The sequence below is a fragment of the Drosophila miranda genome, chromosome XR (assembly GCF_003369915.1).
Source record: "Drosophila miranda strain MSH22 chromosome XR, D.miranda_PacBio2.1, whole genome shotgun sequence".
Classification (NCBI taxonomy): Eukaryota; Metazoa; Arthropoda; class Insecta; order Diptera; family Drosophilidae; genus Drosophila; species Drosophila miranda.
In genome coordinates, this window is record NC_046674.1 from 12,523,330 (window position 1) to 12,549,238 (window position 25,909).

At 45.8% G+C, this 25,909-nt stretch overlaps 7 protein-coding genes across 7 annotated transcripts; 6 read left to right on the top strand and 1 right to left on the bottom strand.

Annotated features, from left to right (window-relative positions):
• The first annotated feature begins 496 nt into the window (after positions 1-496).
• On the top strand, positions 497-1,342 carry LOC108150842 (pupal cuticle protein Edg-78E). The gene is made up of 2 exons (XM_017279150.2): positions 497-686; positions 743-1,342. The coding sequence occupies exons 1-2, from the start codon at positions 537-539 to the stop codon at positions 1,100-1,102; spliced, it is 510 nt and encodes a 169-aa protein (XP_017134639.1). The 5' UTR covers positions 497-536; the 3' UTR covers positions 1,103-1,342.
• A 1,773-nt stretch (positions 1,343-3,115) lies between these two features.
• Positions 3,116-7,237, bottom strand: LOC108151677. The gene is made up of 3 exons (XM_017280419.2): positions 6,301-7,237; positions 3,826-6,226; positions 3,116-3,762 (listed from the first exon to the last, which is right to left on the bottom strand). The coding sequence occupies exons 1-2, from the start codon at positions 6,920-6,922 to the stop codon at positions 3,885-3,887; spliced, it is 2,964 nt and encodes a 987-aa protein (XP_017135908.1). The 5' UTR covers positions 6,923-7,237; the 3' UTR covers positions 3,116-3,762; positions 3,826-3,884.
• A 742-nt stretch (positions 7,238-7,979) lies between these two features.
• LOC108151679 lies at positions 7,980-11,036 on the top strand. The gene is made up of 5 exons (XM_017280421.2): positions 7,980-8,385; positions 8,803-9,091; positions 9,336-9,667; positions 10,082-10,161; positions 10,227-11,036. The coding sequence occupies exons 1-5, from the start codon at positions 8,314-8,316 to the stop codon at positions 10,543-10,545; spliced, it is 1,092 nt and encodes a 363-aa protein (XP_017135910.1). The 5' UTR covers positions 7,980-8,313; the 3' UTR covers positions 10,546-11,036.
• A 330-nt stretch (positions 11,037-11,366) lies between these two features.
• On the top strand, positions 11,367-12,438 carry LOC108151680 (glycine cleavage system H protein, mitochondrial). The gene is made up of 3 exons (XM_017280423.2): positions 11,367-11,698; positions 11,788-12,066; positions 12,132-12,438. The coding sequence occupies exons 1-3, from the start codon at positions 11,581-11,583 to the stop codon at positions 12,230-12,232; spliced, it is 498 nt and encodes a 165-aa protein (XP_017135912.1). The 5' UTR covers positions 11,367-11,580; the 3' UTR covers positions 12,233-12,438.
• Positions 12,439-13,206: 768 nt separating this feature from the next.
• Positions 13,207-20,197, top strand: LOC108151678 (acetyl-coenzyme A synthetase). The gene is made up of 6 exons (XM_017280420.2): positions 13,207-13,517; positions 17,655-18,393; positions 18,470-18,624; positions 18,688-18,856; positions 18,917-19,106; positions 19,164-20,197. Exons 1-6 carry the CDS (start codon positions 13,207-13,209, stop codon positions 19,610-19,612), a joined length of 2,013 nt encoding a protein of 670 aa, XP_017135909.1. The 3' UTR covers positions 19,613-20,197.
• A 761-nt stretch (positions 20,198-20,958) lies between these two features.
• Positions 20,959-23,390, top strand: LOC108153642 (proteoglycan 4). Its single transcript, XM_017283745.2, has 4 exons — positions 20,959-21,540; positions 21,599-22,455; positions 22,511-22,882; positions 22,956-23,390. Exons 1-4 carry the CDS (start codon positions 21,097-21,099, stop codon positions 23,353-23,355), a joined length of 2,073 nt encoding a protein of 690 aa, XP_017139234.1. The 5' UTR covers positions 20,959-21,096; the 3' UTR covers positions 23,356-23,390.
• A 1,245-nt stretch (positions 23,391-24,635) lies between these two features.
• Positions 24,636-25,885, top strand: LOC108153443 (inositol monophosphatase 1). The gene is made up of 4 exons (XM_017283458.2): positions 24,636-24,796; positions 24,852-24,985; positions 25,043-25,411; positions 25,468-25,885. Exons 1-4 carry the CDS (start codon positions 24,641-24,643, stop codon positions 25,730-25,732), a joined length of 924 nt encoding a protein of 307 aa, XP_017138947.1. The 5' UTR covers positions 24,636-24,640; the 3' UTR covers positions 25,733-25,885.
• The last annotated feature ends 24 nt before the right edge of the window (positions 25,886-25,909 follow it).

Consider the following 25,909-nt stretch of genomic DNA (forward strand, 5'->3'; position numbering starts at 1 on the left):
CCATGACCTTTTCCAGCGAAGCCAAAACGTAGAATTAAATTATAATAAATTACTGATAGCATGCAACAATTTGTCCATATGGAGTCACCGTGTGTGTGTGTGTGTCTGGTTCCCCATCGTCGCCGAACCACTGTGCATAGCTCTGGTTGATATTAGTTTGATATGCAGGCACACCCAATCCAATCCGATCGAATCCAACTACAACAAACCAAAACAACTTCATTGTCAGGCGATAATGGCCTGACCATTAGCACAAATTCAACATAAATCAAGCCCAACGCGATCCTCAAGCCCGTATGGATATATGCTGCATTGATCGGATCTGCCAATTTATGCATCGGTTCATAATGCTCATTCTCATGCTCATGTTCCGTCAGATCTCTTCCTCGAATTCGGTTCTGAGAACTCTTTTTCCAGAGAGCGGCGGTGGCGGGCGACACAATTAGCAAGCTCGAAAGCTTCCTTATGCACCGGACGCACGGCTTTTTTGGCAGTTTTAATCTAACATTCGGGGACAGCAGATCGCGTCGCAGTGGATGTTTCAAACGTATTTAACGGTTCATATTTCGGTTTGTTCTGACTCGGTTTCGGATTCAGGTTTAACTTCAAGATCGAGTCGAGTCGAGTCTGTAAAACGATACATCTGGAATATATTTAATTGGGAGATGATGTGGTCGTTTGGCAAGGTTTGTGCGTCGTTTGCGATCCCTGATTACTCAGCCGCTAATCCCATCCCGCCCAGCTTCTGCTGGCCTTCGCAGTTGCATCCACCAGTGCCGCCACCGCCAATGCCGCCGTGGTGTTCGATCGCACCATATATTACCACAATACGCCGCCCGATGCCGCGGGCCACTATCGATTCGAGTTCCAGACGACCAACGGCATCACCACCAAGGCGGCTGGCAACGAGAATGGGGCCGTGGGCGTAGTCCAATACGTCTCCCCCGAGGGCATACCCGTGACCTTCACGTACGTGGCCGATGCCGATGGGTATCGAGCTGAGGGCGAGCATATTCCCGCCGTGCCGCTGCATGTGCTCCGTCAGCTGGAATACATTCGCACGCATCCAGCGGTGGATGAGCACAGGTCGAGGCGTTGGTAAGGCTAGAAATCGGCCATAAAGATAAATATATATTGACTTTTGAATATCTGTCAATCGCCTGGTGAATCGGAGATAAGCGGAGAACGCCGTTGCACATGAGAAATATTTAAATTTTGTATTTATGTTTATCGTTTTCACATGCAAATGGGACAGACGCACAAACAACAACAAACGAGCAGCACAGCGGCAACAGAATTATACCAAAATATATAGCAAGCAAATAAATATTCTATAAATGTATATAAAATACAATTTTAATTGAGTTGTGGCCCAGAGCGTCTGGAAAGTACAGGTATAGGAAGGAATTCGATGCAGTAAATAACAATCAACGATGCTATTACTATGCGAAGAAACAGCCATAGCATATTGGAAACATCTTGCCAAAAAGTATTCGGGAAATTCTCGGGATGGGTAAACCAAAGCAATGGAAAACACTGGGACTACGCTAGCTGCTTGTGAAATATGGCAAGAATGTTCTTGAAAAGTGTCAAAGATTCATTCTTGTCATAACTTGCCGGAATAATGTTTTGATGCTAATCGCCGCACATTAGGCAAATCAGTCACACTCAAATGTCAGCTTTCTATCAGCGCAGTTTATAGCGACTACCATTCCAAAGACCTTGACTCGACGGTCTCTAAGAACAACTTTCGCTTTTGCGACAATCGAGAAGAAGATTGTGGCATGTCGCATATCACATATCGCCTGTCGCCACTCATTTGCATGTGGGCGCCTAATTAAGGTCGTTGCATACTATTGACCGACTGACTCTTCAAGACCGAGACCCGACCGCACTTATGTAACCAGACTAATAAACCAAATTGAGTTGACACCGACGATGGCCCCATTTAATGTCAACGAAAACAAGTTGCTGATTGATGCATGGCTCGGAATAATCCCTCCGCCAATCAGTTCCGGCCTTGGGACACCACAGCCTCAAAAGTTCATATTGTAAATGAATGGAATTGTCGGTGAAGCATTTACGGGAGCCATCAAAACGCCATCACTTTTTAGTGGAAAGAATATCCCATTAGCACACACATCATAAGCAACTATGAATTATTCATAACCGGTTTAGTTTATCTGATCCTCTTTCAACGGAGTCGTTAAACGCTCTACCAGACATTTAAAAGGCACTCCGCTGGAGATCACCACCAATTTGTCACTGGACCACAACTAACCAGCGGAATATTAGTTTTCTACATACATCTATGTATATTTATGTACACACTCGCCGAAATTTTGTTTATAATCGTCCACGTGCCAATCCGGTTGCAAATTCGGTTTCGCGGTTGCTAATCAGTGGCGATTCCAGAGTTAATATCAACTGCTGCAGATTTATGGGTCGGAACGGGCATTCATAAGGCTATAATGACAGTTTCAATGGCTTTAATGCCACCGATAGAAGTTTAGCTTCCACTCGGGTATTAAATCTTATTAATCAACTGCATTCAAATTTAAATATGCATTAGTAGCCAACAGGTGCGGTGGGTTTATAAAGAACGAGTTGAAAGTTTCCCCATCACAATATAAACTTTCATAGAACCTTACTCAGAGATTCATTCATCCAGAGGCCAATGGCCTGGTTGAACTTGAAAAATACAAACATACATTTATCCATTTGTGTATCGTCCAATTCATGTTGGGGTTACTGGCTGACTTATGGGCTATATATATTCATGGAGACGAACCTGGCAGCATCTCCGCATCATCGTGTTCGAATACCTTATCTAAATCGATTTACATGCATAACGAATTCCACAACTTTGCTTTTGTTTTTACAATAATATATTTCAAGTTTCTTGACATATATATATATATATACTTTTATGGGTGTGGGTGTGAGTGTGTGTGTGTGGGAGAGTGGGGGTAAGTAAATATGTATCCAAAGTGGTTTACATGTAACACTCATCTATCATTACGTTTTGATGGGGGAGTGGGGTAGGACTGCAGGAAGCAGTAGCTATTATCAGTGATCAATAAATCATGCCGAGATGTCAGATCTCAATTGTCAATTGGTTTGGTTTTAATCGATTTTATTGTGTACTGTTTAATTGTATTTGTGTTGTGGGGTGTATGCATACTTTGTTAAAATAATTCAAGTATCTCACATAATAATCTAGTATGTTTATACATTTTAGGGTTTGTTGCGGCGGTTGCCAATTTTTTCCACCGTATGTAGTTTACTTTTTCTATAATTAAACGTATCCTAAAACACCTTCCAAGTCCGAGACATGAACGCGTAGAGCATACCAATCGAATTCGATTTCGAATGCCAATGGGATCTGAGATGAGATCTCTGGCAGCGGAGAAGCAGAGTGCGAAATGGAAAACGGAAACGGGCTCAACGAACAATTTGATTGATTGATTGAATTATTTAGATTAGTATTCCTGGTTTTTCCTGCTCGCCCCGGACGCACGCAAGGGCAGGAGGGAGAATAAGAAGTTGTATAGTTTACTGGAGTGTAAATACATATGCTAAATGTAAAAATTTGTAATAGGTGTGGTTCGTATGTGTGTTTCTGTCATCTGTAAAATAGGGTTTTGGTTAGACATGTTGGATGTGTATGTCTCGCTATTCTGTGTGCGAAAGTCCTCCAGAGACCTCGAGCCGTTCAATAAACATTCTAAGCGCCCTTACAGCGTGTGAATCTGTTAAGTCCTGCAAGAGATCATACGTAATCATTAGTGAAATCACAGATGCGATTATCATGAATCCGCTCACCAGTCCTCATCGCATGCCAGAATTCTGAAGTTTTCACGGCCCCGCCTCTAGAGCCAACCCTAGTCTGTTTTTGCCTCCGAGAATTCCTCCAGGCCAAAGAAGCTGCCGCCGGAGGCTCTGCCAGTGCCGCTCGCCGTACTTGTGGCCACCACAGTGGTGGATGCAACGCTAGTGGCTTCGGATACTTGCACTTCCTCGCCGGCCGATGTATCGGCTGCTTCCTTGTGGTCGGGACTGTCACCGCCGGCGCCCTGCTGTGCAGCCTCCAACACTTGCTGCTGCACGTGGACAATGGGCTGGCCATCTTCGGTGTAGGACACGGAAACGGGTATGCGAGTACCATCCTCGCTGATGACATGAGCGCCTTCCTCTCCATCCTGTCCCTGCTGGATGATCAATTGACCCTCGGAATTCAGTAGAGAGGCATCTATCAACTGCTGTTCATTATTATCGCCATGGACCAGAACCATCTGACCACTGCCGTCGTTCATCATTTGCAGGGTTTCGCCCTCTAGGCCCTCGCCGGACTGCAATACTCCCACGCTCTGCAGCAACTGCTGGATCTGCTCGGGATCCTGGACAATTATCTGGTTTCCGTCGGCATCGGTCAAAATGTGGTTGTCCAGCTGCAACAAATGGCCGTTCTCGTTGACAATGAACTTAATCTGGCTTCCATCCACCTGCGCCTGCATGGCCTCGTCCAGCTCCATGGCCACCTGCTGCTCCCCTCCAGAGCCTTCGCCGGCCTCTCCCTCGCCCTCTGCAGAGGCAGCATGCTCGCCATCCGCCGATTCACTGGCTTCCGTGGTGACCGCAGCAGTCTCCGACTCGGTGGTGGGCGTGTCTGTGGCTTCCCGTTTCTCTGCGGCCTCTCCTTCTTCAGAGGGATGGGCTTCATCTGAGCCAGCAGCCTCCTTCTCCTTTGCGCTCTCCTCTGCCTTTGTCTTTTCCCTGGCTTTACCACCAGACTTTCCCTCTTCGGGGTTTTCTTCTGCGGCGGCTGCCTCGTTGTCATCATCGAGGCTGGGCATGGAAACGGGAGCAGCGGCATGGGACTTGCCGTCAGCCTTGGAGGCATTGGCGCCACTGTTGGCCTTGGCGTCAACGCTGCTCTGGGATTGGGATTCGTCTTCGGCCTGGTCTAGATTAGGCATATCAATGGGCATACTAGGGGCACTGGCATTCGCAGAGTCCTGCGAATGGTCACCATCCGGCTGAGGGATGGTTATGTTGAAGGTGATGCCACCGCTTCCCTCCTGGGAGGTGATGACCATTTCCCCGGTCTTGCTGGTCTTGGGGGCCTCACCGCTCTCGTTCTTGTCCGAGTGAAGCTTCTCAAATAGGCTCTCAATATCGGCCTCGGCGTTCTGATCGCTTCCATCATCGGCCTTGCCGCCGCTATCGCCTGGCTCGTCGCTAAGCAAAGCGGTGGCAGCCGAATTGAGGGCCGCGGCTCCTCCAGCTCCGGGTCCCTTCTTGTCCCGTCTGTGGGTCTCCATATGATGATTGTAGTATGTCTCCTGGATGAAGGTTAGCGAGCAGATGCTGCAGGAGAAGAATCGAATGTGGTTTTCCCCCTCGCCGCCGGCAGCAGATCCCGAGGCTGGCACGCTGTCGCTCAATGCCTCATCGATGGTTTCCTGGAGCAGCTTTTGAGTGTTCAGGTTGGGGCTGCTGACAGCGGCCACCTTTGAGGATCCAACACCGCCCTGATTCTGATGGACATCAAAGTGCTTCACGAGCTGCTCACGCTTGGGGAAGGTCATCGAGCAAGTACCGCATTTAAAATAATTTGTCTGATGCTGCTTGGCATGGGTAGTGGCAGCCTCACGCGTCTCGAATCGCTGCGAGCACAGACGGCACTTGAACGGCTTCGGTTTGACATGCTTGCGCATATGCTCGTCGAAGACTCCCTTATCGGTGGACTTGAACTGGCAATGATTGCATGTGTACAGAGCAGCGCCGGTCACGCCCTGGCTCTCGGACGCAGCGGCGGCAGCAGCAGCAGCCGCTGCAGCGGTCACAGGTGCAGCAGCTGCTGGTATGGTTGTGGTGCTAGTGACCAGGACATTGGTGGCATGATTGGTCTCCATGTGCTTGCGCAGGCTGGTCTCGTTCACGAAATTGATATGGCACATGGCACAAGTATTGTCCATGGCTGTGCTATGGTCACGCACCATATGCTGCTTCATGGCCCCAAAATGGGGGAAGATCTTGCGGCATGTCTTGCACTGGAAAGTCTGCTGTTTGCAGGTCTCAAAGTGAGTGTTGAACAGCCTCATGTCAGAGGTCTTGTAGTCGCACGAGGTGCACTTGTAGATCTTGGTGGCCTTCCGCTGAACCTGTGTCTGTGTGCCCGGGGGGCTGCTCAGCGACGTGATGGGTGCCAGCTTTGGCTGACCTGGAGGAAGGAGTAGGATAATGAGTATTATGTAAGGTTAAACACTGAAACTACAGATTCAAGAAATAGCGTACCGGTCGTTCCCTGGACAATCTTGCGCGATCGTAACTGATCCCCGCCAGGACTCTCTTCCAGCGGACGGGTGGCACCGCCAGCTGCCAGCTTTTGCATCTTTAGAGGCGGACTGGAGTCCCCAGCGGCAGCATCATCGTTGATTGCATACTTTTTATTCAACAAACTAATCAAATTGGACTTCACACGCTCCACGTCGTTTTCCAAGCGGTCGTAGTAGTTCACCAGGTTTGTGCATCGCGAGCAGACAAAGTCCTCGCCGCAGACAATCACCAAGAAGCCCTCGCCGACGAGCTGAGCCAATTTATTGGGAAACTTGGTGGCCGTGTGAGTGGTATACATCTCGGCGAGGGCCGTCTGGGCATCGCATCGTTCGTCGCAAATGTAACACCGTATGAACTGGCCACCCGCATCAGCATCGCTTGCAGCTTGCTGGGCTGCAGTTGTGCCCACAGCACTATTGCCGCCACCGCTGGATGCAACGGCCACGCCTCCACCCCCTGAGCCTACGAGGCGCGTTGTCTTTAGAATACGCGGTTGGCTGGGACCAGTTACGGTGACGGCTCCGCTGTTGAGCAAATTGTTAAATTTGCGATAGGTGACCGGATTCAGTTGATTGTTCATTGTGTGGGACACAATTGTCTGCCGTGGTCGTATTGGAGTCTTTAAAATTTGAGCGCAACACGCGCAACTGCAAGCCGCTTCTTTTTTATTATTCGGCGATTACGACGAACGGCGATATTCAGCTGCGCTAATGTGTCTGCTTGTCGATACTTAAAACGTACTGGTTGTTTTTATTTTTTCTGCAGCCACAATACAATTGTGCACCAGGAACAACAATATTTTTGGATTAATGTTCTCACTGTCGCGGCGTCACTTTGACTGTACTAAAGACTCGGTGCTGTATTTTTTAGGGTTAAAAATGCGTATGTTTTCTTCAGCACTGCTCGCTGACTAGCTAGTTGTCTCGCTCTCAAGCAGGCACGCTGCCCTGGCGGTGGCTAGCTGTGCGCTATTGTTGTCTCGCTTATGTTATACGGAAATGGCGGCTTGCCTAGGCGGTCAGCCACGTTCAGACAAAGAAAAAGTATGACAGTGTTGCAGTTCGGTATTAATTCTACATCTTACTGTAGCAGAAATAGGTAAAAAAAAGAATTTTGTGTTCCTTTTTCCAAAAGTAATCAGATATTACTAGTCAAGAATAGATTTATGTGCATTTGCGGTATTTTACTGAGACGTGTCGTGTACGTCATGCAACAACGAGACTTACTAGTGCTCAGACCACTCGCAAGGGGTCGCCTTTGCGCGGTTTTTTTAAAAATTCGAATATCTGCGACAGAACTAATTTAAACACTTAAGCAGTGAGGCAAGCATCGCATTCCGCTCAGGCAACAACAACCATATAACCAACGATAACGAAGGTACTACATCACTAATTGGCTAAAACGGAATACCGATAAGATATTTCGCTATGCCATTGCTGTTTTTAGCCTTTCGATTTAGCTGAATTCGTGTTGAACTTGTTCCATACAGCACAGCGCAAATGCTTGCTCATTTTTGGGGGTGATGGTGCGGGAAGAGAAGACAGTCGCTTATCAGCACCGATAATTTTTTATTTACCATCCGAACAAGCCAAATGCCGAACAAAAGTAAAGGTTGATATGTATTTTGTATCTGAACGGACTTCGCTTTTCAGTCGGCGAACGAAACGAAAAGCGAACGGATATCAGCGAAAAAATCGAACCGAAATAAAAGCCTTGCCTTACCGGATACTTTACTGGCCCATTGGAATTCAAATACCATACCATTGTTGCTTGTAATCAAAGCGAGCACTATCGCACTATTTGCGAATTGCAAAAGCGGCGCAAAATTAATTGGCTTGGCGCATGTTACGGGCCATTCAGTTGTCCAACGATCGTCGCCGTGAATCACATACAAAAGCGCACTCAACCCGATCCGAACGAAGCTCGGGGGCGTGAGAATCGAACAACAGTGTCTACAACAGTGTCTACAGAATGTATCCGCCCAGCATCAAGAACTTTCCCTCCCTCAAGACGGCCGTTGTATGGGCCAGTGTTCTCGGAGTGGTATGTAATCAACGTGTATTGCTATAGTTGCTGTCATAAATATGTTGCAGGAGTGGGTATTGTATGTGGTGTATGCGGCGACCCCATTCACATTGATAAGCCCATAGACCGGAGATATTGAATACGACATTGGAGTACAAGCGAACCACTAACTGAAATTAGCTTCCCTGCTATCGCGCTCCACTCTCCACTCTACACACTCTCAGGGCACTCCGCCTGATCAGTTTTGTTAATCATGATATAATCAGAATTGACTCATACAATGGGAACGATCCACAATCCACAGATAACCGTTAACCGTTAACAGTACCCTTTTGACGTGTGTAAACAAACAAACTAGAGGGTTCTCTGTCATATCGACCCATCAGCTTGGCAGTGTCTATAGCCGTCTCTCTCCTTTTCATGTCTTTTGTGCAGGTGCAGTCCATCATCTGGATAGGATTGACCATCACAGCAATATGCGCCTACAACTGTGTCCTCTATATAACTGATGACTTCAACTTTGGCACCATGATCAAGACGGTCTTCTTCGATTTGTATTTCAAGGGGAGCTGTAAAATGAGTACTGACGACTATCAGAACTACGATTATGGCATTCTGAAGACGGTCGAAACCGTATTCGATCCATCTCAGGTATTAATTTGGGACTGCTTCTACCTGGGCATTTCCGTCTGCTGGCTCATCGTTTCGATTGTGCTCTTACTATGTGAGTATGCGTATGCGAACAAATATAAACGCAAATTTAATGCATATATAAATGGTAGTAGCACAGCGCTTTTATGCTATGATTCACTCAATGAAGAAATCTAGGAATTTTATTTTATCAAGCTGCTAAGTTGTAGGATAAAACAAAATGAAAAGCACAGCTCTATAACGATTAGATAATTTTCATTGATGATTGTTTCCAGCAAATATATACCTCATGATGTACCTACTCGTATGACTTTCAGGTGTACGCAAAGATAATGCCAAACTATCCCTGATCGCCATCGCACACTGGGCCTTCTTTGTGGCCGTAATCTGCTGCATGGATGTGGCCTCTGGCGTGATCTTTGGCATTGACTACGGCCGCTTCCAGGCGACAGCCCTGACTTACAATGCCAACACCATCAACGCCGAGCCCGTCCTGGCATTGGCATCCACCCTGATGGCCGGCGGTGTGGCGGCCATTTCGATGATGATCATATCCTTCAAGGGCTTCATTCTGTGGTTCATCAACGTTGGACTACTCATCTACCTCTCGATGCGAGCCACGCGCATTGCCACCGATAAGGATAGTGAGGTAAGATTCCTAGGGGGAAATTTAAGGGGGAGATGACTTCATCGGATACTTATGCTGACATTATCAATTCCGGCATTATACATGTTGGACAGCGAGTAAGCCCAAGAGAGCTATGGGCACGGTGTTGCGGTGTTGGCTCTCCAAAAATAAAATAATTCGACAACGCAGAAAGAGAAATTCCTTCAGCAGCGACTACGACACGACTAAACATAGCTGTGGCCTATAGTGGTAACCACTGATAAGCCATGAATACGGGCAGTCGCGTCTCGATAATGTTTACAATCAATTTCGACGAATCTTGGAAAGATTCGTCGAAATTGATTGTAAACCAAGGTACACATGGGTGCAATATACGATAAGGGGGGTCCTTTCAGGATCATTTTTTAAAGTAATCTTTGATTTTCCTCTCCACAGGATACTTTGTTCAATCCCCGCAAGGATTCCAATGATATTCTGGCCACCCGGACCCCCATTCGTGCCTACGAAGAAGAAAAGTAAGTGGCGAAAACCCACATTAATTTGGCTACCCTTTAATGCTCGACCTTTTGTCCACCCACAGAGTAGAATTTCAGGCCTACAACAATGCAGCTTACATGCCGGATAATCGATCATCGGCCGAAACCATTGAGGTGAACGCGCAGGCAATCGTTCGAGCGGCTCATATGTCGCTCGATGCCAATCTTATGGATCGCCGGTTCCGCGACATCAATGCATTCCAACAGTACCCAGCTCCGAATCCGCAGGACAGCCGTCCTCTGCGACAGACTTCGCTAGTGCCCAGGCAGGAGACTGTGGTTGTGGCCACGTCCGGCTTCCCCATGCCGGACTACACCCCACAGCCGAGTCCGAGTGGCATTCTGCGTCATCCCCAGTATTAGGCGGAGCGAGTGGCGCCAACACCAAGAAAACAAAGTACCCAAAAGCTAACTTGCATAATATAATTCTCAAATAATACCATACCCCCTAAAAGCCGCCCTAGTATGAGTAGTGCAAATGAAATGAAAGAAAATCCGCTAAAACTTAGTTAAAATTTGAATCAGTATGTTTTGTGCATGTTATTTTTTTTTTTATTTTTTATTTATTTGCCTCCTAATAACAATATAAGTGTGCAGTTGTAAATACATACATATATAATATACAATGAATATATAGTTATAGCTGTTTGCAAAGTCGGTGGAATTTAATTTGTTTATAATGCTTATTTCTGATAAGGCTTAGGTCGCCGATGTTCTGATTGAAGACGGCCCCCAGCAACGTTTTAATTGCGACGCGATCATCACGGAACTTCGAACTGACAAAAATAGACTTGAACAATAAGCATGCTAATTGTTATCTAATGATTACCTAAGAATAAATCATATTTCAAATAGTTGTATTTCAAAAGCGCGCCTAATACATAGTTGATTTCGGCAGCTATCGATATCAGATTCGACGCGTTTTGGCATTACCTAGAATTTTACCTGTTTTTGGCGATTAACCCATTGCCGACAAGGTGGGTATTAAAAAATTCCCATTAAACAGGAAGTTTTAGCGCATTTCAGGTAAAAGATATCGTGTTTTTTTGTAATTAAAGAAATCTTTGTTCTTTAATTGAAAGGATCTACAATAATAATTCACAAACAGTATTATTTTCCACGATTATACTCAAGTTGTTCACCTGTTTCAATATAGGGGGCTTACGTGGGCTAAGTTCGTTTTTTCATCTTTCGGGTCAAAAAGTTCATTTAAAATTGTTCGATTCGGTGATAAGCCGGAAAAGATTCGACTTTCAACAGTAGAGCTAGGCGTAAAACGTAACTCGGGCTTGTGTGTTTTATATTTTACTCATTTGTCAGCGAAGCACACCAGAGAACGGATCGGATCTCAACAAAACCGGCAGCCGACTAGCAAACTTTTTTTTTTGACTCGATAAAATGGTTTTCATAACAAAATTCGCGCGGATTGGTGTCAAGGCGGCCCGCCAGCTGCGTGCCGCGCCCCTGGTTACATCTCAATGGCGTAGTTTCCACATAACCAGCATGCTGGACAAAGGTAAGGACTTTATGCAATAACAAATACAGTTGGCGAGTCACTGTGCAGATACAACTGGTAACGTTACATGTGCTCTTTGCATCCCACAGAACGCCGCTACACAGACAAGCACGAATGGGTTGAGCTCCTGGACGCCAACAAGGCCATCGTTGGCATTTCCAGCTATGCCCAGGAGGCATTGGGCGACGTGGTCTTTGCCCAGCTGCCGGAGCCAGGAACAGATCTTAACCAGGACGACGAATGCGGTGCCCTGGAGAGTGTGAAGGCTGCCAGCGAAGTGTATTCGCCCGTGAGCGGCAAGGTGACCGAGAAGAATGCCGAAGTAGAGGACACGCCGGCTCTGGTCAACAGCAGCTGCTATGACAAAGGTGGGGAATTAACATTAGAGTATTCTGAGATCATTTAAACATCATATCAATCTTTTTTCTCATAGGCTGGCTCTTTAAGGTGGATCTGAAGAATCCCACTGAATATGAGAAACTTATGACTGAAGAACAATACAGCGCATTTGTGAAAAGCAGCGGTGAACACTAGACAAGAAACACTAGGCACGAAAACTGCCCCCAACAGTTCAGACTAGCCTAAATACACAACGTTCACGCATTTGTTATCTCTCGCACACACCAAAAACTCACCCCGCAACTCATCCACACATCATGGGCCCACGTTGTTGTATCGCTTGAAACTTGTTACGAATAAGAATCGACATTAAAGCCAAAAATATTATTTCAAAAGGGCAACCGCCGTCTCTGGTATTGACCTGCGGCAGCCAATGTCTGCTCCCCCATGGAAACCTAGCGATAAGACTTAAGAGAAGGTGTCGGCAATCGCTCAGAGATAACGATTGAGTGAAACCCAGAGAGGAAGTGAGTCAAAGAGAGTCTAAATGTATCACTCGAAACTCGACTCCATTGAGATCAGCTTTGTGCGGCGTGGTATGCACAACGGAATCAGCCGCGTCGCGTCGCGTGTAGAATGCCCTGTTGCCGAGACGACCGACGGCACACGCCAATCGTCAGAGTTCAAGTGTTCCCGCCATCACCTGATTAATGTGCAGCTAGGCTAGGAGCCGTGGCCGGGAACGCGCAGCGCACACACCTACTTCTCTGGAAAGTTACGCCGTGATTCCGATAAGGATCGACGACGATGGTGATGTGATGGTGTCTGTCAGACCATTGTGGGGATGGATGCTGATAAGCCCCCCATTCTGCTCTATCTGTTTGAACTTGAAAAACTTTTTCAAAGCTTTCCTCTCGCAAAAGCTCGAAGCGAATGCAAAAAGCTTCGTTGTGGCGCGACCAAGCAGTCATTCCGTTATTTAAACTCATTCCGTGCGGTGCGAGAAAGCGCGTGCTGCTCGAGAACCAGTCCGCAATAACAATAAACACACACAAAACACACAGACCACAGCTCCGATAGCTCCTGATGAGCACAGGATAATCAAAGGAAACAAAAGCATCAAGGAAGCAAATAAATTCTGTCACAAAATAAAACAAAACATAGACAAAATGCCAGCGGAAAAATCAATATACGATCCGAATCCGGCCATCAGCCAAAACGCTTACATCTCCAGCTTCGAGGAGTACAAGAAGTTCTACCAGGAGTCCCTCGACAATCCTGCAGAGTTCTGGTCTCGTGTGGCCAAGCAGTTCCACTGGGAGACGCCCGCCGATCAGGAAAAGTTTCTGCAATACAACTTCAACATCTCCAAGGGACCCATTTACATTAAGTGGATGGAGGGTGCCTCGACCAATATCTGCTACAATCTCCTCGATCGCAACGTCCGCAACGGATTGGGCGACCAGATCGCCTACTATTGGTAAGTCCAAAGCTGTACTGTACTGTCCTTTCCCACTTTCCCATTCGGTTGCGTAGGTCGCATGAAAACAAAAGTTTCAGGGGACACGTTCTGAAAAGGACAACAGTATTGATTTTTCTCTTGTGTGGTTACGACACTCTCGCCTCGTGACGTAGATGGGTACGTGAATATCTAGGTGATTTACTGCGCAGGCACCAAACAGACAGAACAGATGTTTCCAGCTCGCTCTTTTTGGTTTTTCCTGGAGGCCAAGGACACGGAATTACTGCCATTGATTTTGGCAGGTAAAGGAGCATTTTTTATTTTGAATTTGGTTTGGTAAATGATTTGCATGCCAAATGTGACATCGACACAAATTACTTTTAATTAAATCAATTTTGGATGCTTCACCGAAACTACCACCCGTACAAAACTACCTTTGGAGCGCAGCACTTTGGGTCAATGTCAGGGTCGTTTCTCAATACGATACGTCCCTGACTTGCTTGATCTCCGATTCAATACTACGGTGCGACCTGCCTAAGACAGTTTGTGTTTATTATATTTGACTCTATATTTGTTTTCTTTGCCACACACGCCGTGCAAATACTCGACGAAAAGCAAACAAACAATAGCAAATATAATATATGTAGATATTCTCCCATACTAGAACGAACCCCAGTTTGAAGTGCGAATCTATTTTTAATCAAAATATTGTTTAGATGGCCCTTCCCTGATTAGGATGGTAAAAGTGCAGCACGGAACATTGCCATCTTGAGGGGCATCTCACAACGCAATAGCCCCCGGAATGAGTACTTTGTTTTGGTTTATGCCTCAGAGATTTGGTTTTTTTTTTGTGCAGCCCAAAGTTCATCAAAAAAAAACAATAAGCAATGTTTAACAAATGTTAATGCTAATGAGCTTATCTCGGGGGTTATCACCGACACAGGGTTCGGACTGTGTAGAGGGCTCGCGTGCCCGGCGAAATGTAAATGAAAGTCAGGTAATTGAAAGGCAATAACAAGGTCATTAGTAGGTTCCCATCCTATCCCATATGCCTGGAGTATATTATATATGTATGTATACATACATATATGTAAGATCCAACTACTCATCACTATTGGGTTCTCTTTTCAATTCTTGCATATAAACTATTTAATTTCGTGGCACAATCAGAGCTCTGCCCTCGCTTCCCTTTTGATAAGATAAAATAGAATAAAACTGAAATAAAAGCTGGCGCGTAATGAGCAATAATTAGCGCTTTTCGAACGGAATGTCCCAGATAATTTTGTTGCAAACCAAAGCCAAAGAAAAACAAAACAACATCTTAAACTTTTTATTTGGCCCACATTTTTTATTGAAAGATAGGAACGGTGCCACATATACATACATATGTAGGAATGGAGTGGTTCCAAAACTGATGCATACAAACGCTTTTCAATCGAAAAAAAACCAACAAAAAATTAAATACACGAAATCCTAACACGAGCGAAAGCTGGAGGGCGGCATTATGTAAGCGATTTGACAATGTGCGCAAATTGTTTATTCAAATTGATTTGAGCGCGTCTATCGCCGCGCTAAAATTGCGTTGATCGCTTTGCGGGTTTTGTGTGTCAGGTGGAGGGGTGTGTGGTATGTGGTGTCTGGGCAAAAGGTGGTGCAAATTGTGGGAAATACTTTTAGAATGCAGACAGACGCTTTGTCATTAACAGACAGACAGCCAGTAGTTAATGTCAACTAACTCACAGTTTGAACAGCCCTAACAGTTTGAGTAGCACTGTGCCTGTGCGTGTGTGCTGCTGAAGAATCACGCGATCACATCGCCTGATTACTCACAACCAATTAGAGAGCGATTTTACGCACACACAGGCAGAGGCGGGCCAGCAGAAGAACCAAAGAAAGATAGAGAGCATACAAGAACCTGGCATATACCTGTGGTTTTTTTTCGGGGGAGAAAAATAACCGTATAAATGCTTTCTTCTTTTTTTTTGTTGTTATCATTTTTGCAGTTTTGTTGATTATGTAACGCAGGCGCTTATGTGTTCATATGCTAATGAAACACTCCCAAAGTGTAAAGGTAGCGGCAACATACGATCATTACTGTAAAACTGTAGGGCCGGCTAGACGTCGCGACGCTCCGATAGGGAAAGACAGAGAAGGTAGAGAGAGAAAGAGAGGGAGAGAAACGAAAACATTCGATGCGATTTGTTCGACACGCGAATCAACAGCTGTTGCTGCTACTTAGATAAGTCTGTGTTGTAGTTTGTTTTTTTTTTCCCATTATTAACAAAAAAGGGAATCGCAGCTGATGCTTGAACAGTTCACGATCAAATTATAAGTTATAATTGATAAAAGATCGGTCTATTTATAAAAGAACGCTTTAAAGAGGAGACTACCTTGCTTAGCAACTGAAGGACATGCTTTAGTGATTCCAATCAAGAATATACTCTCTAAGCAGCTTTATGTGATCGGCAATACTTCCTTTTCTAGTGGCTGCAAACAGATGATTATTATCATAATACCCTCTACAAGGTTATAATAATAATCTTTAAAAAGAAACTCTATCTCTTGTTCTAGTTCTATTTGTTGCCATTCCTTTTCTTCGAATATAATTTTTGATTTCTGATAAGAGCAGTACCGCCACGCGTCTGTCTGTGATCAAGCGGTCAACGAGACGAGGCGAACATGAGGTGTTTCCAAGGCGGTATGGAAAATTTCTTGTCTGCCGATGGGTTTGTGAGATTAGGGACTGGCCAGGCCGTTGAGTGGGTCGATTACGCCTCCAAATTGGAAATTAATACACTTGAATTGACTGGGATTGCGGTACGCGTCGCGCCACTATTTCCTCCACTAAACAAAATTAGTCATAACAGTGGCACGCACATAAGTAGTGATGTTTGATAAGCATTATAGGATGTCCGTTCTCAATAGAAGAAGATTTTAAGGTTAACTTGGAAAGAGCTTTTGTACGAAAAACGTTATTTCCGATGTGTGTGTCGTTTATTTTGGACACCTCTTACTAATTGACAAGTACGAGTATATGTTGTATAAACAAGTATTTCATTCAAGTGGAATAACATTTCATGAGTATTGGCCAACTCACAGCCCCACCTGACCAATCAAACCATCCCTCCATCCTTCTACCCCCACAATACTGCAAAGAAACGAACTTTGGTCGCCGCCGATTAGTCAGGGTATCCAAAATAACCCTGTGGAGACGTCACGATCTTTTCTGTGCTGCGATGTGCTGCGTTCTTCCTGCTTTCTTTTTGTCGCATATATAAAATTACTAAGCGTTTTATAGACGGCTAATTCTTATCAGGTGACGGACACTACCCAATGATTTATACGAGTGCTCCCTTCAGTCAATAAGTAAATAATGATTGCATTGTGTCTACACCTGTGGATTTTTCAGTTTAGACAACGTTTACGATTGTTTTTTGTTGTTGTTGAACAAATCTCCCCCACGCCACGCCTTGACCTCCAAATGTTCTAGTGTAATTCGCTTTCTCTATTAGAATTGTGTGGTGCCCATTGCGTGTTGTCCGTCAACAGATCGGATAGCGTTTATATCCGTTTTGGCCGCTGAAATCATACACGATCTAAACAGTCACGATTTCTGTATTCCCGTGGAAGCTCTCCAACCTTTGAAAATCCAACATTTCATGTTACTTTCATTCGTTTAATTGTAACAATTATACTGTTTAGCACACTCACAGAAAATGTCTTATAAATTAGCCAAATTAGAGAGTTTTTAGATGCTCTGAACTGTGATATATGTATGGAAACCCCTTCGACCCCTTTTAGTGATGGTATATTTTTCTGTTGCCATGTTCCGAACAAAAAGCGAAAGACTCGCACTCAAAGTTCTTTTTTTTCCGTTTTTTTTTAATTCCCTTGACGAATAAATAAATATTCTGTGTCGCTTTCGTAAAAGAATTGAAATTATGATTTTAGAAAATCGAATTAAGTTTGCTCTGCCAATTAGGAAGCTTCAAATTACAGTAAGTGACCCAATTGAGACGATGGGTGGGCGTAATTACGGGTAATTACGAGACACCCTGTACGATCCATTTATTGGGAACGTTGCCAGCGATCGCTGGATATGCATGATATGTTTCCTCATGGCTTTTCTGTTCTTGTTGTTGGTCTGTTTTGCAGGGAGGGCAACCACCCCGACGACTACTCGCGCGGGCTCACCTACCGCAAGCTGTTGGAGGAGGTCTGCCGCTTCGCGAACGTGCTGAAGGACCATGGAATCAGGAAGGGCGATCGCGTGTCCATCTACATGCCCATGATCTTGGAGCTGCCCATTGCCATGCTGGCCTGCGCCCGCATCGGGGCGGTGCACTCGATTGTGTTCGCCGGCTTCTCGCCGGACTCCCTGGCGGAGCGGATGTTCGACTGCAAGGCCAAGCTGCTGATCACGGCCGACGGGGCCTGGCGCGGGGAGAAGCCGCTGTACCTGAAGGCCCTTTGCGACACGGCGCTGGAGAAGGTCGAGGAGTTGGGCCACTCCGTGGAGAAGTGCATTGTGGTGTCGCACCTCAAGCGGGTGACGCCCTGCCAGGATAACCATGTGGAGGAGGAGATACCATGGACAGATGATCGCGACTACTGGTGGCACGAGGAGATGGAGGACAAGGAGCCGGCTTGCTATCCCGAGTGGATGGACGCCGAGGATCCGCTCTTCATGCTCTACACAAGCGGCTCCACCGGCAAGCCCAAGGGTGTTCTCCACACCACCGCCGGCTATCTGCTCTACGCAGCCACCACTTTCAAGATCGTCTTCGACTACAAGCCGGGCGATATCTACTGGTGCACTGCTGACGTGGGCTGGATCACTGGACACACCTACGTGGTGTACGGGCCCCTGGCCAACGGTGCCACTTCAGTTATTGTAAGTGTTTTGATTACCCCAGCCCTGTCATGTGACCCAGAAACTAACATATTGGTATTGGTTTTGGGTATTCCAGTTCGAGGGCACTCCGTTCTTTCCCGGAAACGATCGGTACTGGAGTGTCATTGACAAGTACAAGGTCACGCAGTTCTATACCGCCCCCACGGCCATTCGTGCTCTGATGAAGTTCGGCGAGGGACCGGTCCTCAAGCACAACTTAAGTGGTCTCAAGTGAGTTTCATATTTTAATCCTTGGATCCCTGAATCTATAATGAATCCTCGTTTCCTTTGCAGAGTTTTAGGCAGCGTTGGGGAGCCTATCAATCCGGAGGCCTGGCTCTGGTACTATCGCTACATTGGCAAGGAGCAGTGCTCCATTGTGGACACCTTCTGGCAGACGGAAACTGGCGGTCATGTCATCACACCTCTGCCAGGTGCCACGCCCATGAAGCCGGGATCAGCTGTAAGTAATATATCAAAATAATAGTACCCTTAAGCAATCTTTATCCCATTCTTTCCATAGTCGTTCCCATTCTTTGGTGTCAAGCCCATTCTGCTGGATGAGTGCGGCATTGAGATCAAAGGCGAGGGCGAGGGCTACTTGGTGTTCTCTCAGCCCTGGCCAGGCATGATGCGCACTCTGTACAACAATCACGAGCGCTTCGAGGACACCTACTTCTCGAAATTCCCTGGCTACTATTGCACTGGTGATGGTGAGTGCCAAAACTCTATTCCTTCGGTATTTATTCAATTAATTTCCTACTCAAAAGGTGCTCGTCGCGATTCTGATGATTATCTATGGATCACTGGCCGTGTCGACGACATGTTGAACGTGTCGGGACATCTCATGTCCACTGCCGAGGTGGAGTCCGTGCTCACCGAGCATCCACGCGTGGCCGAGTCCGCTGTAGTTTCGCGTCCGCATCCGGTGAAGGGCGAATGCCTTTACTGTTTCATCACGCCCAATGAGAACGAACCCTTCGATCAGAAGCTTATCTCGGATCTGAAAAAGATGGTGCGCGAGCGCATTGGGCCGTTTGCCCAGCCCGATGTTATCCAGAATGCCCCTGGCTTGCCCAAGACCCGCTCCGGCAAAATAATGCGTCGTGTGCTCCGCAAGATTGCCGTAAACGATCGCAACGTGGGCGACACTTCGACCCTGGCTGATGAGCAGATTGTGGAGCAGCTGTTTGCCAATCGTCCCGTGGAGGCCAAGTAGATGGCCCAGCTTCCCCCTCACTACCAGGCTTTCTATGACTTGTCCTTCACTCTGCCATTGTCCTACGCTGACGCATTTCAGCCCCCGGGCCCTGGACCCTAGTCCAGTGCTTATACGTATCCCCATTACGTGTCCTGTAAATCTCGCCCTATAGATATACCTACCTATATATGTAGTGTATACTTAATGCTAAATGTTGGTCCCGTTCAGTTCCGGGTTTCGGCGTGGTTAACTCTTTCTAAATTCTACTTAGTTCTTAAGACGTGTGCGTAAGTAAGACGTTGGCAGGCGGAAACGGAATAGAGATCTTGCCGGATCCCCCTGCTTGTGGGATGCGATTTATGTATCTCTCTCTGTGTATTGCCATTGCCCAATCACCGTAGGTAAACATGCTCAGCACGCACACACACACACACATTTTTTTGCAGTTCTTTTTTTTTTCTTTGTTGTAGTCGTAGCCTAAGTTCTTGCTAATTCGTTGTGATACAAATTTAATTATATATCTTTACATTTATGTATGTATGTTTAGTAGAATTGATATGATACAAAATATATACACGATTCCAGTTATAGCCACAAAAAACACACCGATCACCACTTTTCAGTTGTATGTTCTTATACTTTGTAGCATGTATGTATCTTTGTGCCCTTCCTTCCTTCCTTCGTTCGATCCTCACACATTTTTCAGCCACGATGCAGGCCCACACGTAAGTCCGGAACTTGTCGCTGCGTCCCTGTTTCCACCCTTTTATAATATAAGATTGTAAACGATACATATCAGTGGGGCATATAAGCTTGATATCATTCCTACATAGAGTCTACTTACAATACTTACAATAGTTATAGCGAAACACTACTGGGATAATCTACGAGTATATTACTATATACATATGTATATGTATGTGTTATATGGTCTGAAGACTTACTGCAACGAAACATATCATTGACGTTACTGCTGCAAACCTATAAATATTATACTGATTATTATTGTTGTTAATTGAGATCTACCTATCTGGAGGATAATGGATGATGGATCATGAATGATGAATGAGGCTATGGGTGGGGCAGCTGCAGCTGTGCCTAGAACGGGTGTAAAAAGTTTGTTAGTTTTACAGAGTGTTGGCAAGGTCTAAATATACATATACGAGTATATATTTATCGGGGTACATACATATAAATGAATGTGTATATCTACGTATGTACGTGTATAATAAAGTTTATTGTTTCAATCTGTTTGGATCTGAATATACGAAAGATATATGCGGATAGATCATTTCATCATTTCAGTTTAGTTTGCTAACGATTCGAAATTCATAGATACTCGAATGTTCTACTATTGGGATCTCATTGGCCTGGAATAAGACTTCCAGAATGAGCATTCCAGTCTAAACATCTAACACAAACACGAACAAAATTTTCGGCTCTGCTTAGACGTGCGACTTTTTGGTGGCAGTGGGGAAATAGTTAGCGGTCAGATCAGCAGAATGGCTGACCAAGACGAGAAGAAAAATGACAGTAAAGAAACCCCACGGCCCACGAACGCAGCCACAGAATTTGGTCTGGAGGACCATATAGCCACACAGCAGGATCCACGAGTGGCGGCTCTGAAAAAGGCTGACGACGCGCGGCGACTGTCGACGCAGAGTGGCAGATCGGTCAGGCGTGCTACGTCTCAGCATAGAGCTCCAGTAACGCCCCAGCCTCAAGTTGCGATTACCCCAACACTTCAAACCGAATCTGTGCCTGTGACCGCACCTGAATCGCAGTCAATGTCTGCGCTTCCTCATTATGAATCTCGGATAGAACCACAGCCCCATTCCGATAAACAGCCCTACAATGCTGCCACGGATTACGGCTTGGAGGAAACTAGAGCCACAGCTCAGGATCCTAGGGTGGAGCGCATCATGAAATCCGAGCGAAAGCCAAAGGTAAGGCTATCTTTTGTATTGCCAAGAACTTTTCCCATAATGCCCACCGTAAAAACAGGCACAGTCACGGCTGCAATCACAGCCGGCATCACAGTCGGATATACAGAAGCAACCACTGATAGTGCAGCCGGCAGAAGCAACACAGAAAGCGGAACCTTCACCCCCTTCACCACCTTCACCACCTTCACCGCCTTCACCACCTTCACCACCTTCACCAGCTGCACCACCTTTGGAAACAAAAGAAGCTACACAACCGAAGCCAGAAAAACCCAATATACCTGCACCACCTCTGAGGCCGGAGGACGTGCGAATGCCACCGCCCACAATTTATAGTAGTGGCTGTGTTACGGGTGCTTGTCCTCTGCCAGGAAGAGGACAGGCACGCGGTAAGACGACTTGCAGCCCGGCTTGCGGTCTGCCATGTAAGAGTAATCCGATAGATGAATGGAAAGACCCGGACGATGAACCGGATAACAACAAGAGGGTTAACACCGACTATACCATCGATCCGTCGAAGGAGTTTACTCGGACAAGGACAAGCACTAAACCCCTGACAGATGAGAGTGAAAATGTTAGTACAGAAGCTAATGATGTACCAGCGACAAAGAAACCGCTAATGCATAAAGATGTTAGTGAAAGCCATATAGCGGGGACAGCAACACCAAAACCGTATGAAATAGGTTCTCTAGAAAATAGTGGAAGTGATACGGCGTTGACAGAGACACCCTCTCTGACTGAGCTCTTCAAGGTGGCCAGCAAACAGGTGAAGGCGGCGGGTGCCATGGCGCTGGAAGCGAACAAAGTTAGGCAGGAGTACACAACCAAAAAGCATGAGCACGATATCCTGACCCGCACCGATAACGAGGTGGAGGAGAAGTTCATACGAGAGATGAGCGCGCGGTATCCAAACCACAAGTAAGTTCAGGTCTACCACTACGTGCAAGAGGTCAACTGTATCCCCTTTTCGTAGATTCATTGGTGAGGAGGCCATATCCAAGACAGATACTGGCCAGGTGGAGCTCACAGATGAACCTACCTGGATCATCGACCCTATTGATGGTACGATGAACTACGTGCACCGCTTTCCCTACTACTGCATCTCAGTGGCTCTGATAATCAATAAGCAGCCCGAGTTCGGTATCATTTACAATCCACCCATGAACGAAATGTACACGGCCCGTAGGGGAAAGGGCGCTTACCTGAATGACTCGCCCATCAGGACAAGCGGGCAGAAGAGTCTGGAGCATTCCCTCGTCCTACAGGAGTACAGCACGGGAATAAACGAAGATCGCAATACGATTGTCCTCAGCAATACCGAGCGTCTGCTCAAGAAGACCCATGCGTAAGTAGTCCAATTCCAAGTCCAACCCACAAGGTCCAAGATCGAAGACCAAGTCCAATCTCTTTGATTGCAGGATGCGTTCCATTGGCTCCTCGGCCATGGGCCTGGCCATGGTTGCCTCGGGAGTTGCCGATGCATTCTACTACTTTGGTCTGCACATCTGGCATATGGCAGCGGGCGTGATCCTGGTTCAGGAAGCCGGTGGAGTCGTTATCGATCCTGCCGGTGGTGAGCTGGACCTCATGTCCAGGCGCTGTCTAGCAGCCGCCTCCATGCCCTTGGCCAGAGAATTATCCGATCAGTTGGACCAAAGCTATCCCTCACCACGCGACGACCAGCCAAAATCCAAAACCCCGAAAGTCGAGACTAAAGATTTTATTGCACAAACTGACTTTACCGACTCATCCGATTCCCTAGTCTCGGGTAGTGAGTCGCCCACCCAAGCCAAACCACCAGTGACTGCTAACCAATAAGTCTAAGCCAATAAATTATTCAGTTACTTACTAAATATAAACAGAATATAAATTTAATTCAAATCCCATTTGAAAACGTTAGTTATCGATAACGCAACGTGTTAAAACAGTTTCTTCATATTATATTAACGAAATAGGGTATACCTACATATGTATGTCCAAACTCCGGTTGACGTGACATTCCATACTCACTTACGCTGCCACTGTTTTTTTGTTGACCTTTTTTGTTTACACCTTGCTCTAGTCAAACTACAATAAATGGGAGTACTTAAAAATAGCCAATCTTATAGAAAATGTATTTATCAATGGCCTAAAATTAGAACTAAGGGTTTTAGTTAGCCAAAATTTGTCAACGGAATATCAAAATTGAGCAATAGGAACGATTTTTCTCTTACGTTTTATTTGTTTGACCTTCTTCGCTAAAACCTTTTTTTGGACTAAATCCAACAAAAGCAATAGTTTAAAATAAACCAGTCAAGTGGAAAATATATTCATTAATTGAATAAAATTATGTGGGCATAGCTGGGCGTTCTTTCTAGCTAGTAATATTCGACGGAATATCAAAATATCGAAATATAAACGACTATTCTTCGTTTGTCTTGCTTGCCCATTTTCGCTAAATCCTTTTTTTTTACCTATTTCGCTATAACCTTTTTGACGCAAAATCCAATACTAGCAAGTATTAAGAATAAGCCAGTTAAATAAAAAAATGATTAATCAATCGTATAAAACTATGTGGGCATGGCTTAATGTTATATAAAGCTATTAATTTTCGACGGAACATCTATTAGCCCATTGTAGACCAAGGGGGTATTTTTGTATTCCACTGAAAATAATGCAAATTCAATCATTTTAGCGCACTTCAGGTGAAAGATATAGTGGTTTTTTTAAGGTCAGAGGAAAGATGGCATGAATCTACAAGAAGAATTTACAATAGTTAATATTTTCCGCCATTTATCTCAAGTAGTTGAACTATTTAAAAAGAGGGGGCTTAAGTGAGGTAAGTTCGGTTTTGTCAGCATACGAGACGCTATATTGAGGAGCAAAAACAGCAATCGCCGTAGCAAGAAAACAAGTCAAGTATTCAAAACAAAATGGCCAAGTAGAAAATTGATTCATTAATCGAAAAAAATTATGTGGGTAGGGCTAAATGTTCTATCTAGCTAATAATATTCGACGGAATATAAAAATCGAGGAATATAGAACTTGAATGAGACGGTATATTTTGGTATATTTCTGAGAGTCGGACGGTATATTTTATCGATAAGTCCACTCAGCTGATCGCATGTTCCTAATTAAATTAAAACGAATTATAACGCCGAAAACAGTTCCACTCTGTTTCTACAACGCGAACGCGGCGAAACACCACACAATGGGCGATAACGTGGACTTGGAGAAGTGCTTCGAAGTCATCAGCAACGTCGTGACAGAGGCTGGACGCGTAAGTGGTGGAAATTACACTTGAAACTTTCCTGCGATGGAATTTTCCCTTGCAGCTGATTGCCCGCAACAATGAGACGCGTCAAGAGTTTGTGTGCAAGAGTGGAGATATTGACTTGGTCACCCAGACGGATAAGGATGTGGAGAAGCTCCTAATGGATGTCGTTCGTCGGCACTTTCCCGACCACAAGTACACGCAAGCAGGAAGGAGCAGGAAAACGATATGGTAATGTTGACTCTTTTGCAGGTTTATTGGCGAGGAGGAGAGCAGCACTGGAGCCGGTGTTAACAAGCTTACCGATGCGCCCACCTGGATCATTGATCCTGTGGATGGCACCATGAATTTTGTTCATGCTTTTCCCCATTCATGCATCTCGGTCGGTCTGAAGGTTAACAAGGTAACGGAGATCGGCATGGTGTACAATCCCATACTGGAGCAGCTCTTCACAGCCCGTCGCGGTCATGGCGCCTTCTACAACGGACGTCGGATCCATGTGAGTGGCCAGCAGGAGCTGGGCAAGGCTCTGGTTACCAGTGAGTTCGGAACCACTCGCGACGAGGCCAAAATGGAGGTGGTTAACGAGAATTTCGCCAAGATGGCCAAGCATGTGCACGGGTAGGTTCTCCTGGAACTTCATACTTTGGCTTTTCGTTCAATTTTCCTTCGAATAGTTTGCGCGTCCTGGGCTCTGCTGCCCTGAACATGTGCATGGTGGCTCTGGGCGCCGCAGATGCCAATTACGAGTTTGGCATCCATGCCTGGGACGTGTGTGCCGGCGACTTGATAGTGCGCGAGGCGGGCGGCGTTGTTATTGATCCCGCTGGCGGAGAGTTTGACATTATGTCACGTCGTGTTCTGGCCGCCGCCTCGCCCAAGCTGGCCCTGGATATCTCGAAGGTGCTCACTCAGTTCCATCCCCAGCCTCGTGACGACTAGCCAATCTACTTATAAGTGGTGAATCCATTCCGTACTAACTAATATGCATTTGAATTATACCGACCGTGTACCTAAAACTATAATGCGAAATTGTTTACTCATGAAAAATTCCAAATAAAACTCATGTATTGAGTATTCTATATTATCAACATACATACATCGTATCGTATCGTCTGT

What these genes read in the sequence shown, in the direction of transcription:
- LOC108153642 (XM_017283745.2), top strand. Translation starts at nt 21,097, where the DNA reads ATGGCTGACCAAGACGAGAAGAAAAATGACAGTAAAGAAACCCCACGG. An exon ending in AATCCGAGCGAAAGCCAAAG is followed by an intron (nt 21,541 to 21,598) that starts GTAAGGCTATCT and finishes CCGTAAAAACAG; the next exon opens with GCACAGTCACGGCTGCAATC. An exon ending in CTGCTCAAGAAGACCCATGC is followed by an intron (nt 22,883 to 22,955) that starts GTAAGTAGTCCA and finishes CTTTGATTGCAG; the next exon opens with GATGCGTTCCATTGGCTCCT.
- LOC108150842 (XM_017279150.2), top strand. Translation starts at nt 537, where the DNA reads ATGTTTCAAACGTATTTAACGGTTCATATTTCGGTTTGTTCTGACTCG. An exon ending in TGATGTGGTCGTTTGGCAAG is followed by an intron (nt 687 to 742) that starts GTTTGTGCGTCG and finishes CATCCCGCCCAG; the next exon opens with CTTCTGCTGGCCTTCGCAGT.
- LOC108151680 (XM_017280423.2), top strand. Translation starts at nt 11,581, where the DNA reads ATGGTTTTCATAACAAAATTCGCGCGGATTGGTGTCAAGGCGGCCCGC. An exon ending in AACCAGCATGCTGGACAAAG is followed by an intron (nt 11,699 to 11,787) that starts GTAAGGACTTTA and finishes TGCATCCCACAG; the next exon opens with AACGCCGCTACACAGACAAG. An exon ending in CAGCAGCTGCTATGACAAAG is followed by an intron (nt 12,067 to 12,131) that starts GTGGGGAATTAA and finishes TTTTTCTCATAG; the next exon opens with GCTGGCTCTTTAAGGTGGAT.
- LOC108151679 (XM_017280421.2), top strand. Translation starts at nt 8,314, where the DNA reads ATGTATCCGCCCAGCATCAAGAACTTTCCCTCCCTCAAGACGGCCGTT. An exon ending in GGGCCAGTGTTCTCGGAGTG is followed by an intron (nt 8,386 to 8,802) that starts GTATGTAATCAA and finishes TCTTTTGTGCAG; the next exon opens with GTGCAGTCCATCATCTGGAT. An exon ending in TTCGATTGTGCTCTTACTAT is followed by an intron (nt 9,092 to 9,335) that starts GTGAGTATGCGT and finishes TATGACTTTCAG; the next exon opens with GTGTACGCAAAGATAATGCC.
- LOC108151677 (XM_017280419.2), bottom strand. Translation starts at nt 6,922, where the DNA reads ATGAACAATCAACTGAATCCGGTCACCTATCGCAAATTTAACAATTTG. An exon ending in GATTGTCCAGGGAACGACCG is followed by an intron (nt 6,227 to 6,300) that starts GTACGCTATTTC and finishes TCCTTCCTCCAG; the next exon opens with GTCAGCCAAAGCTGGCACCC.
- LOC108151678 (XM_017280420.2), top strand. Translation starts at nt 13,207, where the DNA reads ATGCCAGCGGAAAAATCAATATACGATCCGAATCCGGCCATCAGCCAA. An exon ending in GACCAGATCGCCTACTATTG is followed by an intron (nt 13,518 to 17,654) that starts GTAAGTCCAAAG and finishes TCTGTTTTGCAG; the next exon opens with GGAGGGCAACCACCCCGACG. An exon ending in CCATGAAGCCGGGATCAGCT is followed by an intron (nt 18,857 to 18,916) that starts GTAAGTAATATA and finishes TTCTTTCCATAG; the next exon opens with TCGTTCCCATTCTTTGGTGT.
- LOC108153443 (XM_017283458.2), top strand. Translation starts at nt 24,641, where the DNA reads ATGTTCCTAATTAAATTAAAACGAATTATAACGCCGAAAACAGTTCCA. An exon ending in TCGTGACAGAGGCTGGACGC is followed by an intron (nt 24,797 to 24,851) that starts GTAAGTGGTGGA and finishes TTTCCCTTGCAG; the next exon opens with CTGATTGCCCGCAACAATGA. An exon ending in ATGGCCAAGCATGTGCACGG is followed by an intron (nt 25,412 to 25,467) that starts GTAGGTTCTCCT and finishes TCCTTCGAATAG; the next exon opens with TTTGCGCGTCCTGGGCTCTG.